Source organism: Sciurus carolinensis, chromosome 1 (assembly GCF_902686445.1).
Source record: "Sciurus carolinensis chromosome 1, mSciCar1.2, whole genome shotgun sequence".
Classification (NCBI taxonomy): Eukaryota; Metazoa; Chordata; class Mammalia; order Rodentia; family Sciuridae; genus Sciurus; species Sciurus carolinensis.
The window spans coordinates 177,626,703-177,640,725 of NC_062213.1; the positions used below are offsets into that span (position 1 = coordinate 177,626,703).

The 14,023-nt window shown below is 34.6% G+C and overlaps 1 protein-coding gene across 1 annotated transcript in view; it reads left to right on the forward strand.

Annotated features, from left to right (window-relative positions):
• The window catches only part of Foxj3 (forkhead box J3), a 108,841-nt gene that overhangs the window by 43,834 nt on the left and 50,984 nt on the right, over positions 1 to 14,023 (forward strand). The window contains 1 exon segment of the mRNA XM_047552177.1: positions 2,762 to 2,836. Within this exon segment, the coding sequence (XP_047408133.1) occupies positions 2,762 to 2,836 (75 nt within the window).

Consider the following 14,023-nt stretch of genomic DNA (forward strand, 5'->3'; position numbering starts at 1 on the left):
TTGATTGCTTTATTTCTTAATAGTGGGGTTTCCCTTTGGTTTTCTATGCCTTGTACTTTTTGACTGTGTACCAGATACATGATATTTAGAAGAATGGTGAATATTGAAGTATCTAGTATTTGTACTTGTAAATGGACCAGTATCTTTTTCTTAGACCTTTTATATGTGTGCAGCAGGGGTCAAGTCAGTCTGTCCATAGTTGATCTCAGTTTGGGTTTTGTTGGTGGTGCCTTTGTCTTTAATACATTGCAGACTTTTCAGTCTTACAGTAGTGGGCTCCTGTTACCTTGTTCTCAGAGTGTGGGCATTGGATGTTTTCCATCTCTTTGGATTTTAGTGTCTCTCCCTACCTTGTTACTGATGGGGTTCTGTCAGTAGACTACTGTTTGTATTCAGTGCTAATGTTTTTTTGTAGAGGTTTTCTCTGTTTTGTTTCCAGCCTCAATTATACATAGGTCCTTGAACTTTGGGTTGGGGCTTTTTCAGTGCTTCCTTCCCTGAGCCAAACTAGCCTTGTATTTGTACTTGCTTTTGAATGGGAGTGTCTCCCACTTCCCACCTGCGACAGAGCATGGTGTCAGTACAGAATGCTGGGCCCAAAGTAGTTCTTATATCACCTCCACAAAAAGGCTTTCCTGTAGTAACAGTAGATCTTTGCGTGAATCCTGGGTTTCCTAACCCTCTAGAGACAAAAGTGTTTCTATTTTCCCCTCAGAAGTAATGAACTTTTGTCAGAGTCCTGTGGTTGAAAGATTTTGCTGCTTCTACTTCAAACTTAGATTTTAGGGTTTTTCTTTTCTTTCTTTTTTTTTTTTTCCTCTTCTTTGTAAAAATCTATGGAAGGTTGGTGGGCTTTGTAGCTCCTCTACCTCTATTTTGCCACCTTCAGTCACCTCCTTGCTGCTTGTGCCACTAGGAAGATGTTCTCCAGTCTAATCCTACCTTAATGTTTCTAATGAGCGTACAGTAGAGACTTAAGGAGAAAAGTTTAAGAGTGGGGGGAACTTCTTTGTGTCTGGGCCCTTGTTTTAAACTGACTCACTAGCCAGTGGTTAGCCTTTAATATTTTAGCTAATTTCTTGTTACCTACTTAATGGTGTCTAGATCTTTTTCCCCATACTCTGTCAAAGTTAAGGCAGTTTGCATGTCCAGTTCTTCTCAGCCTTGTCTCTTTTAGGAATGTTGTTTGCTTAGTTGCCTTACAACCTGAACTCTTTGATGCAGCTCAAAAATCAGCCTGATTTTTCAATTTACCCAGTGTTTTCTCATTTTTTTTGTAAGGGAGCATCATTTGATGTAGCTGCTTACGTCCCAAGCAGAGGTGGAATTCCCATTCATAAATTTTAAATTTCTACTTTGGCAATAAATAGGCTTGAATTTAATATTCCGTGTCCCTCTTTTAAAAACTTTTAGATTCCAATATCAACCCTGTGAGATTATGCCAAAAAATGACCCCAGAAGGTACCATTCTAAGCAGTGATTGAATGCAGTTGGAGCCTCTCTCTACCAAATACATGGTCATTTCATAACACACATTATTGGGAATGGACTTTCTTGCATTTAATTGAGAAGAAACAAACTTTGGGGGTATTTTCTGTAAGAATTATGGTATAATCCCACTTATTCATCAATAGATTTTCTGTTTCACAGACTGGCTAGGTCTCCAAAGGCATCTTCCTGCCACCCAAATTGGTTTATTCTTCCCTGCTACATTGAGGATCCTAGATATTCTTCTTAGTCCTTTGTAACCAGTATCTTTCCATGTATTTTTTCCCCATTACAGATATAGTGAGAACCAAATTGGCTTCTTTTTTTTTTTTTGTCAGGGGTGGGGGTTACTGGGAATTGAATTCAGGGGCACTGGACCACTGAACCACATCTCTAGCCTATTTTGTATTTTATTTAGAGACAGGGTCTCACTGAGTTGCATTGCCTCGCTTTTGCTGAGGCCTCCCAAGCTGCTGGGATTACAGGCATGTGCCACCTCACCAGGCACCAAAATTGACTTCTGTGTGCTTTTGTAATACAGTAGTGGAACTTTCTTTTCTCTAGGGATTGAACCCAAGGCCTAGCATGCTAGGCAAACACCCTCCTACTGAGTTACACTCCTAGTCCTTAACATTTAAAAAAGTGGATTAAAAAAATGCTAATTTTGGTCGGGGTTGTTGCTCAGTGGTAGAGCGCTTACCTAGAAGGTACTGGGTTTGATTCTCAGCACCACATTAAAAAATAAATAAAATAAAGATATTTTGTCTAACTATAGCTAAAAATATTTTTTTAAAAATACTAATATCTGTGCCTTATAGACCATTTGGACCTTATAGGAAAGTAAAAAAGAAGAAAATTATCATTTAAAATCCCTTGTAGAAGAATTTATAACATTTGCATTCTGATTTGTTTCCAAGAATAAATAAATTAAAAAATATGCTTAAAGCTATGACATACATAGTTTTGTATTTGACAGTTAACATTACATCACAGGCCTATTCTTGCATCATTAAAAGGTCTTAAACATTTACAATACTACATATATTACATTGGTATGAAATCCACTAGAAATTGTCTTTTCTAATAACTATTTCCCTTTGCATTTTTTGTTATTTGAAAGTTAGGTTTAAATTTGAAGCCCATTGTAAAAGTTTTATACCATTTGTAATTGTATTACAGTGCATAGGGTATTTAGGTTTCTGATTCTGTTTCTACAGATAGGTTTTGTGTTTTGAATTCCATGAACCCAGTAACTTTTCTTCTTTAATTTCAGAATTCTATACGACATAATCTGTCACTGAACAAATGTTTCCTTAAAGTGCCTCGATCCAAGGATGACCCCGGAAAGGTAGGATTTATTTTCTTGAAATGAAGCAAATGAAGGGTGGACCTGTGTGTAATTGGCATGTGGAAGTCTTTGGTAGACAAAACTTCAAAAATGTAATGTTAAAATATGGATATAAACAGAGTTAAGAAGATGATATATCGAAACTAAGAAAATAGGGAAATAACAATTTATTTCAAGGTTAGAAGACTTATAAAATTACATTTTTAGAGTTTTATGTACAGAGACTTCCATTTTTTGTTGTCTTAATAGCCATGTAATACTATGTGGTCTAAATTTGGTTTAGTTGTTTGGTTTCTTAAGCTCAGAGTACTTGTTTGGATCATATGTTGTCAAGCTAAATTACTGGGTTAGAATTTTGAGACAACATGCCTATTGATAAGATGCATTCTTACTTGGGTGGTTAGGCTGCTTGTATTTTTCTTGAGGCTAATTGTCCCTGGAAGATTTCTTTCTAAAATGTAAGACTGGTCACATAAGCACACTGCTTACTCATCTGTGTCCTGGAGGTGATATACTTTCTTTGTTATAATATAGCCTTTACTATCTTTTTCTTAATCTGTCATTGCAGCTGTGATTCACCTCATTCAAGATTCATTGTGAGGAACATCTTGAAGTTTCCCAAACATGTTTGTTATTTGGTTTTACTGCATCTTTGACTCTGTTTGTTTGGCCTACTCCTTTGTCTTTCAAAATTGAGCTGTAACATTACTTCTCTGAAACATTTTTTTGTTTCCTCATACTTTAACTGAGTTCGTTGCTTCCTCTTTTATGTTCCTGTTACTGTCATCATCATTGCCATTATCATCATCCTAACTGATCTAATTTGGGGCTTACTCTGTCCAATTTATAGTAACTTTCACATAGTAGCCAACAGTCTTTGAAAAATGTTAACTAATCATTCAGTCTCTTTCTTTCCTCATCCCCACCTTCCTTTTTCCAAAGTGTTCATTAGTTATCAAATACTTCTGGGTTAAAGCCTAAATTTATGAGGGTGTAGGATCATGTGTATCTTGTTCATTGTTTAGCCCTAGTTGCTTGCACAGTGGCTGGCAGCAGTGAGGAGACACCTTGTTGAATAAATAAATTGAATTCTCTGCTGGACTGATAACTTCTTAACAGTTAGAGATGGAGAGTTATCCATTTCTGCCTTAATACTGTCACTTCTATTTAATAAACATTTTATAGCACTTTCAGTGGTCTGCTCTATTAAGTAGTTTTCATTAAGATTGAATAGATTATTACTGTAATAGTCTTAATTTTTAATTTTTGTCCACACTCCTTTCTTTAAGATTGTGAATAGGAATTAGTGGTGAAATTTTTCATTCCTTTAAATAGACATTGTTAGAAAACAATAATTTCTTATATGTCCTTCATTACAGTTTTCTAGACAGTGTATATGAATCAGATTGAAAAATACTTTTAAAAGATCAAAGATTTATTTTATTAGAAATGAAAGCACTAATTAGATTCATGAACATTTGATTTCACTTTAATTTTTAAATTATTAAAAATGAACACATAAATGCTTAACTGTAGTATGCACTAAATTTTAACCAGTTCAAGAGTTATTTAGAAAATTTGTGGCATCAGGCTAATTTTCTTTTGTTCAAAAGTTAAAAGGTTTTTCTCCATCTTCTATTACTTTAATTACTTTAATAGTATCATGAGGTAAGGCAGATGTGGAAAATATTCCTTTGCAACTGTTCTTTCAGAATTAGAATTATCTCAGTAATGTGCAGCTAAAACAAATACAAAAATAAATTGTATCATAAGTTTTTGCCATTAGTCTTTGATTTTAAAGTTTTGTATTTATCAAAACAGCATTGTTCTCATTGATTCTGGTCTTAATGAGCGAATATCATGTTTGATCTGTAATGTACATTTATAGTTAATAGAGTTTCTTATTTTTGGTCTCAAAGTGAGGTACATATAGTCATTATTTTCATTGATTTTGGTCAGAAGTAGATGTGAATTTGCTCTTAGAAAATACACAAAGTTCGCTCATGTGAGTAAAGTCTTTTTTTTTGGTACCAGAGATTGAACCCAGGGGTACTAAACCACTGAGCCATCCTCACCCCTTTTTTATTTTTTATTTTGAGACAGGGTCTTACTGAGTTGCTTAGGGCCTCACTGAAATGCTGAGACTGGCTTTGAACTTTCAATCCCCCTGCTTCAGCCTCCTGAGTAGCTGGAATTATAGGTATGCTCTACTGTGACTGACTTATTTTTGATATCTAAATGAGATTTCATTTAAAAAGAAAACAAAGTTTTAGTGCTTTTAAAATGCATTGAAAACTTCAATTCCAGCCTGTTTTATTGAAAGGGAAACAAAGGCCAGAAGATGGGAAGTGACTTTCTCAGGTTCACTGTGGAATTAGAACCCAGGTTTATGACCAGACTTACTTGCCAGCCATAGAAACCCAATATAGACTACCTTAGATGGAAAAATACTTCTGGAAGAACCTGGAAGAACTGGGACCAGGTTCTGAAGTTGTTTTATCAGAAATGTCTTTTTCCATCTTTTAGTTCTGCTAACTTCTCTTGATGACTTCCTTTTCTACCCAGTTAGTGGCAGAGATGCATCAGCAGCTTCTGGCTTATATTATCACTTTAGTAACAGCAGAAAGAGTGTGTATCCTGGATACTTCACCCTGTCCCCCAAATCACCTGGAGTTAACAGCCAAAGTCTTAGAATGAATGCTGAACAAGTGAAATACACTTAGTTTCTTTGTTTGTAGACTAGTGCTTTTTCTATTATACCAGTCTTCCCTGTGAGAGAGGCCAAAATGTTAGTTAAGTTTTGGTACTTATGAATTGTTTTTTCTTTTTGTATTTACAGTGTTTCCTGGCATTTGAGGAGCTTTTCCAAAACCATCCTCACCACAGTGGGAGAAAACCATTGAGCCAAGGTGGGGTGGGAGTAGTTTTTTGGTCTTGAGTATGGGGTGGACTTTAACCCCTTAGGATTTTTCCTGATGCAGCCATGATCCCAACAGGTCCAAGAGGTAGAAGTAACTCATATAACATCTTCTTCCCTGTATTTTCATGATATAGCTTCCTGTTCATTGTTTTATGAGAGGTATAAAAATCAACCTGAACATGAAGTATAGTGTTGAGTTATAGATGGTTTAAATGGCTATTTTTTTCCTTGCTCAATTTTTCGTGAAAGACCCTTTTATTATAAAATTGCTTTATATTTGGTACCCTTTCATATACATCTATGATCTTAAATCCATTTTCTTCTATTCCCTGTAACTTGTTTCAAGTAGTCACATTATTGCTTTCTTTAACAAACACAAAATTAAATTTTATTTTGCATCCATGACTTCTTATTTTGGGGGACAGATTTATTTATTTTCTTTTCCCCTCAATTACAACTCTTTTCTCCCTAAGTAAATATTGTATAATCTGTCTCCATTTAAAATATCCTGTTTTTTATTTCCTCTTCTCATTAGTTCTATTTTCTCTGTTTTTGTCTGATTTTTTTTGAACTAAAATTTGGGGGGAAGGGAGTTTTCTCATTCTTTAATTCAGAATAATGCTTCTTAATTATCTTAAAGGTAAATATTTTGCTCACATTATGGAAAAACAAATCATTAGTGAAATTTAGTTTTTTTTTTTTAAAAAAGTTTCTCTGTTTCCCATAACCTTGCTCCATTTTCTTCATTTGAGAAAATTGATATATTTTTTTGAACTAAACGAAGTAGTTTCAACTGTTATGTTAAGTAATTATCAACAGTGAGAAGATAACTAAGACTTTTTTTAAAGACTCTCTGCCTGTCCTGGGAGATAGCCACAGTTAATTAGTAGTAACGAAAGTCCCCCATTTCCATTGCCCTTTGTTGTGTGGTTGGGGGAAAGCTCTTTCTTGTCTGGGAATGGGAGGTTGTAAAGGTGAAGTAACTGAAGAGTGGGATTTCTTGGTTTGAGAGGAGACAAAATACTGCCAGAGAAGTTATGAAGTTTCAAGATTTTGAGATTGTGGGGTTTTATTTGTTTGATTTTCTGTCCTCTGACCATGTAATTGACTCATCACTTTCTTTTCAAAGGAGTTTTTTTTTTTTTGCCATCTTAGTATTGTACTATACTTATGTGTAAATTATCTGTTATTCACTGGTATCCTATTTGGATCATTTTATTTTAAAAAGATGTAGAGAGAGTATGGTAGTGCATACTTGTAGTCCCAGCTACTTAGGAGCTGACTCAGGAGGATCACTTGAGCTTATGAGTTCAAGACCAGTCTGGGCAACTTAATGAGACCACATCTCAAAAAAAAAAAAAAAAAAAAAAATTGGGCATGGTAGTGTATGCCTGTTCATCGTCCCAGTGACTCAGGAGGCTGAAACAGGAAGATCACAAGTTCAAAGCCAGCCTCAGCAACTTAGTGAGACCCTGTCTCAAAATAAAAGGGGCTGGAGATGTAGCTCGGTGTTTAAGTGCCCATCAGTCCCCAGTATCCTTCCCCAGCCCCATTTTCAAAAAAAGAAAGAATATTAAAAGATGTAGAAAAGAGAGAAACTGGAGAGATTTTAGAAAACATAAAATACAACGTTAAGTGATGAACAGTGTTGCACGGAATCATAGGTTTATCCTGAAGAAGAAAGATAAGAGTGTTAATTTTAATACCAGAGTAAATGGATGATTTTTGTGAGGATGCAGTTGACTGCTTATCTGTATATTTGTACAAAACTGAGCAAGAAAGAGGACTTAAGGATAAGTAAGAACTTGACTGGACAAAAATAAGGACATCACATTTTTGGGATGAGAAAACACTTGTATGGATTCCTAAGGATTGCTGAAGAGTTTACCACTTCAGAAGCATTTGAATAGATGAAATTGCTAGCCTTGCTGGTTTTAACTCATCGTAGGTGAAGGCTGGGAAGAGAACATGATCAAATTATCTGAGGGACCAGTCAAAACAAAGTCAGGATAGAGTCAAGAATTAAGGGAATTTATAGAAGTATAATTTGAGGTTCGAGAGATAAGGATTGGTGCCAGTGAGCAAACCTTAAGGCAAAGGTGGATAGTAAATGTGATGTCATTAGACAAACCAGGGTTAAAAAACAAGGGTGAGCATAGGTATTCAGAAAGTTTGAAAGATTGAATTAGATGGAGAAGAGGGCCAGATTCAGAGAGGTGATACTCTAGAAGCAGAAAGAAGTGCTGACTGAGGACCCTGATGTTACACTGCTAGTCAGCAGTTTAGTCATAGCTGCCTTTTATTAGCACACACAGTGTTTTCTGTTCTCTTCTAAAGGGTGGAAGAGGACATTCTGTTGTTCTCTTTTTTTCCCTCTTCTAGACCTAATCTATTTCTTAAATAATATTTTACCCTAAAATTAATTTTAAAATATGGTAAAATTCACTCTTTGGTGAATTCCAGTTGTTTTTGACAAACTTATCATCATCACTATGATCATCACTATGATCAAGATACGGTACAGTACTTTATATTGTTCTTTGGTGGTCAGCCCCTTCTTTTTTCAAGGCCCTGCTAAATATCTGTTCTTTGTCCATGTAGTTTTGCCTTTTGCAGAATGCATGTGAATGGAACTCATGTAATAGGTTCTCTTTTGAGTCTGACTTCTTTCATTTAGCAAAATGCATTTTGAGATTCACGTGTGTTGTGGAAATTAGCAGTTTGTCTCATTTTATTGCATATATTCTATCATTTGTATTTATAATGGTTTAATCACCATTTGAAGTATATGTAGATTATTGCTAGTCAAAAGTTCATTTGCCCAAGTTCTTAGACTTAGACTCAGTAATTAATTTTATAGATATTGAGATACAACACTAAAATAATAATTCACATTAAGCTGCTTTGTGAGTGGATCATGATAGGTGATTAATGATGCTCTTGGAAATTCATTGTAATATAAAATCTTATATCCAACTTCAAAAGAATTTTTAAAAGAATTGTGTTAAATAAGGCACTGATGATTTAAAAGCAAGTTATGTCTAATTATTAATCACTTAATAGGACACACTTTGAAAAATATCCTTAACATTTAGAGAAACCATTTTTTATTGATTACATGCTAATACATTTGCTAATACATTATATGCTAATATATAATCAGCAAACATTACATATTTAAAATCCATTGATTAGGAGTAAATTCCTTAACTGTCTCTCTTAGGCAACACTTAGCTTAACTTGATAATCAATGTATTTTAAAGTAATAAAAACCTACATTTGTTCAAAAAGAATGTTCCAGGGTCCTGAGGTGGCATTGTAATAGTTATTCATATATTAATTCAGCCAACTAGCTCGGCCAAGCAGCCTGTTTTGACAAAGTACCTGCTGTGTTTGATCATCATTAATAGTCTGTTTTTGTGGTCTGAATATAGTGACAATTTTACTTGCTGTCCAGGGTAGAAACTTCTCAGATTGAAAGATGATGCTATTCTTAATTATGCTTAGGCAACGTGTATAAGCCAGAACTGAAATTGGGAAGTATGGTTGCTTTATATAAGAAGAGCATCTTAAGATGTTGAGAGTAAGCAAGGCTAACGAACCTTTGAAGTTGGACTACCAAATATAAACTGGGAGAGAGAAGAAAAAAGAGATTAAAGCATAATATAAAGCCATGAAGGTCAGGGATTTGGTCCTGTTTCTGAAACTCTTGAAATAGGTGTGCATTGAGAATTAAGGAAGAACAGAAAACGGGATAATTCATTTTGTCAGTGGTCATGATGACAGTCTTTCAGTGGGTTTAGTTAGCCCTTTAAGTTTACATTTTCAGTTTTGCAAACATTTCAAAGAAATTGACACATGTGTTTTTAGAATAGGATAGAAATAATAATCTAGAACTTTATATCCTCTGTTATCATTAAGAATGAAAATAGATTGTTCTTTAAATAGAACATTGGACAAATGTGGTATCTGAAACACTGGGACAGATAAAATGCATAGAAATAGCCATTTAGAATGGCTAGCTGCTTTTACAGGAAGTACTGTCCAAGAAGTTAGTATTAGCTTGGGTTTATTTATACTTAAGCAAATAAAAGCATTTTTATTAGGCTATTTTGAGCATAGCATTTTTATTAGGCTATAATCAGGCCAAGGCTTGTTAAAGAAAGGTCAGTTAGTGTGTGAGAAACCAAGGTACCTTGTGTGGGCCTAAAATTTCAACCAGATATAAAGTATAGAATAATTAAAATGCACTTTATTTGAAGTAATAAATATTTTATAAAGAGAATAAAAGCGTTTAAGTCTGTTATTGGTCTTTGTCATGTCTCCATTTCTAATACATTTTCTATATCTTGGTTACCTTAATTTTCCTGAAGTTTATGGATCATCTGTATTATTTGTTTGATTGTTTTTTTCTATTAAAAATGCTACCTAGGGGTTGGGGATGTAGATCATTGGTAGAGCGCTTGCCTAGCATGTTTAAGGCACTGGGTTCCAACCTCAGCACCACATAAAAATAAATAAAATAAAGGTCCATCGACAACTACAAATTAAAAAAAAAAAAAAATTAAAAAAAATGCCACCTAGTTTTCAGTTGTGTTTCATTCTCTCTCTCTAGAAGTAACCTTTGTATTAGGACATCTTGAAATTTGTATTTTTTTTTGTTTTGTTTCTTGTTTTTTTTAAATATGTGGTCAAAGGTGTAGAATTCTAGTTAGTGATTTTAGGGATTTTATAGACGATGCCATTGCATTCTGCCTTCTCAGGGGATATTTACTTTTTGTACCAGAATTTTTGGCAGTAATTAAATAATGTCTACATTCATATATTGCCTTATAGAATTCAGAGCTCTTTCACTTGCATTATCTTGATCCTCAAATCTGTGGTCAGATTCCAGTTTTAAATTATGATCTTTGAATATGCAATAGATTTTTTCTTTAAGTTCTCATAAACTTTGTATAGTGAAATTTCTATAAATAGAATCATTCAGTATATATTCAGTATATACATGCCTTCTTCATTCACACAGTATCTGTGATACTGTTTCATATATCAGGTTTTTTTATTATCAAGTATTCTGTTGTATTGTACCCCAATTTGTTTATCCATTTATTTGTTGGTGGATGTTTGGGGTATTTTCAGTTATTAGAAAAAAACATGAGGAGATTCTCATACATGCTTTTTATGGGCATATGCTTTCAGTTTTCTTGAATAATAGAAAAATTGCTGGGTCAGAGGGTAAGTGGAAGATTAAGTTTATAAGAAACTAAACATCCATTTTAATAGTCTCAATAGCAATACAGGAGAGTTCAGTGGGACTACATCCTGACCAGCAGTGTAACTATGGTTTTAACTTTAACCATTCTGCTGGTTATCAGATAGTTGATTTCCTAATGACTATTTGATTTTGAGCATACTTTCATGTGCTTATATCTTCATGTGTACATCTTCTTTTCTGAAGGTTGTTTTAAAAGTCTTTTGCTTTTAAAAAATTTTGGTTTCATAACTAAGTCGTGGGATATTCTAAGTCTCAAATTTATGTTGTGTAAACATTTTCTCAGACTGGTTTGCCTTTTTGTTTCTCATAGGATTGTCTTAAAGTGTATAAAATTTTGAAGAAATCTGATATATCAGTTTTTAATTTACTGGTTACTGACTTTGGTGTGTTTTTCAGGAAATCAAAGTCATGAAAATTTTTCCTTTGTAATTTTGATTTACATTTAGGTCTGCAGTCCACTTCAAATTAATATTTGTGTATGGTGTATTTAATCTTTATTTTGAATTATTCTTTTCTCTTTATGAAATGTTTCCTTAACTTTTTTCTTTTTGGGGTGGTGCTGGTGCTCCAACCCATTGCCTTGAACATGCTTGGCAGACATTTTTTCCATGGAGCTACCTCCCCAACCCCTCTCCTTAATTTCCTAAAATGCTTTTTCTTGGAGCCTAATTTGTCTGCTACTAATTTATTCATTCTAGCTTTCTATGCTACTTCATCTTATATCTTCTCTGAGTCTTTTGCTTTTGGTGTGTAAATATCTTTGTGTTTAAAGTGAGTCTCATTCTCCTCATTCTCTCTCTCTCTCTCTCTCTCTCTCTCTCTCTCTTTTTTTTTTTTCCTGTGTTGAGGCTGGCTTTGAACTTGGAAGTCTCTAGGATTACATTTGTGGCTGCTGCATCCAGTTCCTCTATTGAGGTTTTAGCTGTGCTGTTTTTTATTAAATTTTGTTAGTAGTCACTCAGGAGCTTGACAATCTACTTGGAGATAATATACTTCTTCCATTTCATATCCTTTACTGTTTACCTCTTGCTATCCATTTCAGAAGTGTGATAATCTTGCAACAGTTTGATTCCATGTATGTACTTGTCCTGCCCCCCCCCTTTCAGTTATGGTATTCTATGCTTCCACTTATCATAAATCCCACCTTAGATTTGTTTTATTTGCTTGTCTTTTGAGGAAGTTACATTGAAGAAAATCTTTGTTGTTTAACTTTTCTGATGTTCTTTCCTATAATCCAGGTTTCCATCAGATATCTTTTTCCTTCAGCCTATTATGTTTTGACATTTCTTTCAGTGTATGGTTTTAGACAACAAGTTTTGTGGGCTTTTGTTCATCTGAAGAGGTCTGTATTCCACCCTTAGGGTACTTTTTCTGAATATGAAATTCTGGGTTTGCTGGGTGTTCTACCATTGTCCAGTATTTTAGCTATCATTTATATTTTATTCCCCACATCATGTGTCTTGCCTCCATTCTGCCCCCTTCTTTCCTTGTCTTTCAGGTAGTTTTTTTCCTCCCTTTTCTCTGTGTCTTTGGATTTTTGCAGTTTTGACTATTTTGTGCTTCAGCGTAGTTTTCTTCACACTTATTTTGCTTGAGGTTTGCCAAGCTTCTAGAGTCCATAAGGAAAGGTTTCCATCCAAATTTGGAGTATTTTCAGTTATTATTTCTTTAAAAGTTTATTTGGGCACATTTTTTCTCCTTTCCTTTTTAATGTTCAGTTTGATAAACTTTGACATTGTTTCACAGTTTCCTAAGCTTTATTCATTTTTCTCCTCTTACTCTTCAGATTGATTAATTTCTACTCATCTATAAGATCTCTGACCCTTTGACTCTATCCAGTATATTGTTGAGCAAATCTAAGAACTTTTTATTTCAATTATTAGATGTTTTAATTCTGGAATTTCCATTTGGGACTTTTGTATGTGTTCATAGAAAATTGGTGAAATGTATTCAGCCATTGACTTTGATGCTGTAGTGTTAGTGCTTCTGTGTTATCCCTGACCAGTTTGAATGTGAGGCAACCCAAAAGGCTGCTTTCCTGGGGGGTTTCATAATAAGAAGGTATTAATACCTGTCCTGATCTAGATATAGTATTTAGGCACCTCTTGAACCTAACTCAGTCTTCCATCTGATTCTTTACGTCGTCATTGTTCATTCAGTTTATGGACACGTAGGTTGTTTCCATGTTGTGCTGTCATGAAAAATGCTGTTGTGATCATTTGTGTACAAGCATTAGTGTGAATGTGTTACCATTTCTCTGGAGTATGTTCTCATTTGGAATTGCTGGGTCATATCTTGAATCTTTTGAGGAACTGCTAGACTGTCTTTCAAAGTGGCTTCCTACGATTATGAGGATTTCTCATAGTTTTCCTTTTTGTGTGCCTGTTTTTATTATGAAATTGTATCTCATGGTTTTGATTTGCATTGCCCTGATGGCATATGATGTTGGTCATATCTTCACGTATTATTGGTCATTTGTATATCTCTTTTGGAGAGATGTCTCTTCAAATTCTTTGCCCATTTTGTCTTTTTATTATTGAGTTGTAAGACTGTTTAATTTGTCTTATTGCTTATCACTTGCGTGATTTGCAAATAATTTCTTCCATTTTATCAGTTTGGATCTGGAATGTTCCCCAAATTCTCATGTCATGTGTTGAATGCTTAGTATCTGTGCGACAGTGTTCAAAACTGGAGCTTTGGGGAAGTGATTGTATGATGAGGGCTCAGGTTTCATTAGTGAATTGATTCATTGATGGGCTCATTATTGAGTGGCCTATTGGGAGGTGGTGGAAATTGTAGGAGGTGGGGCATAGTTGGAGAAAGTAGATCACTGGGGACATGTCCTGGAAGGTTATATCTTGTCTCCGGCTCCTCTGTGTATCTCTCTTTCTCCTTGTTCTTCTCCCTCCTCTTCTCCCTTTTCCTCTCCCTCTCCCTTTGCTTTGCTCCACCACACCCTCTTTGACATGATGTTCTGTCTCACCACAGGCCC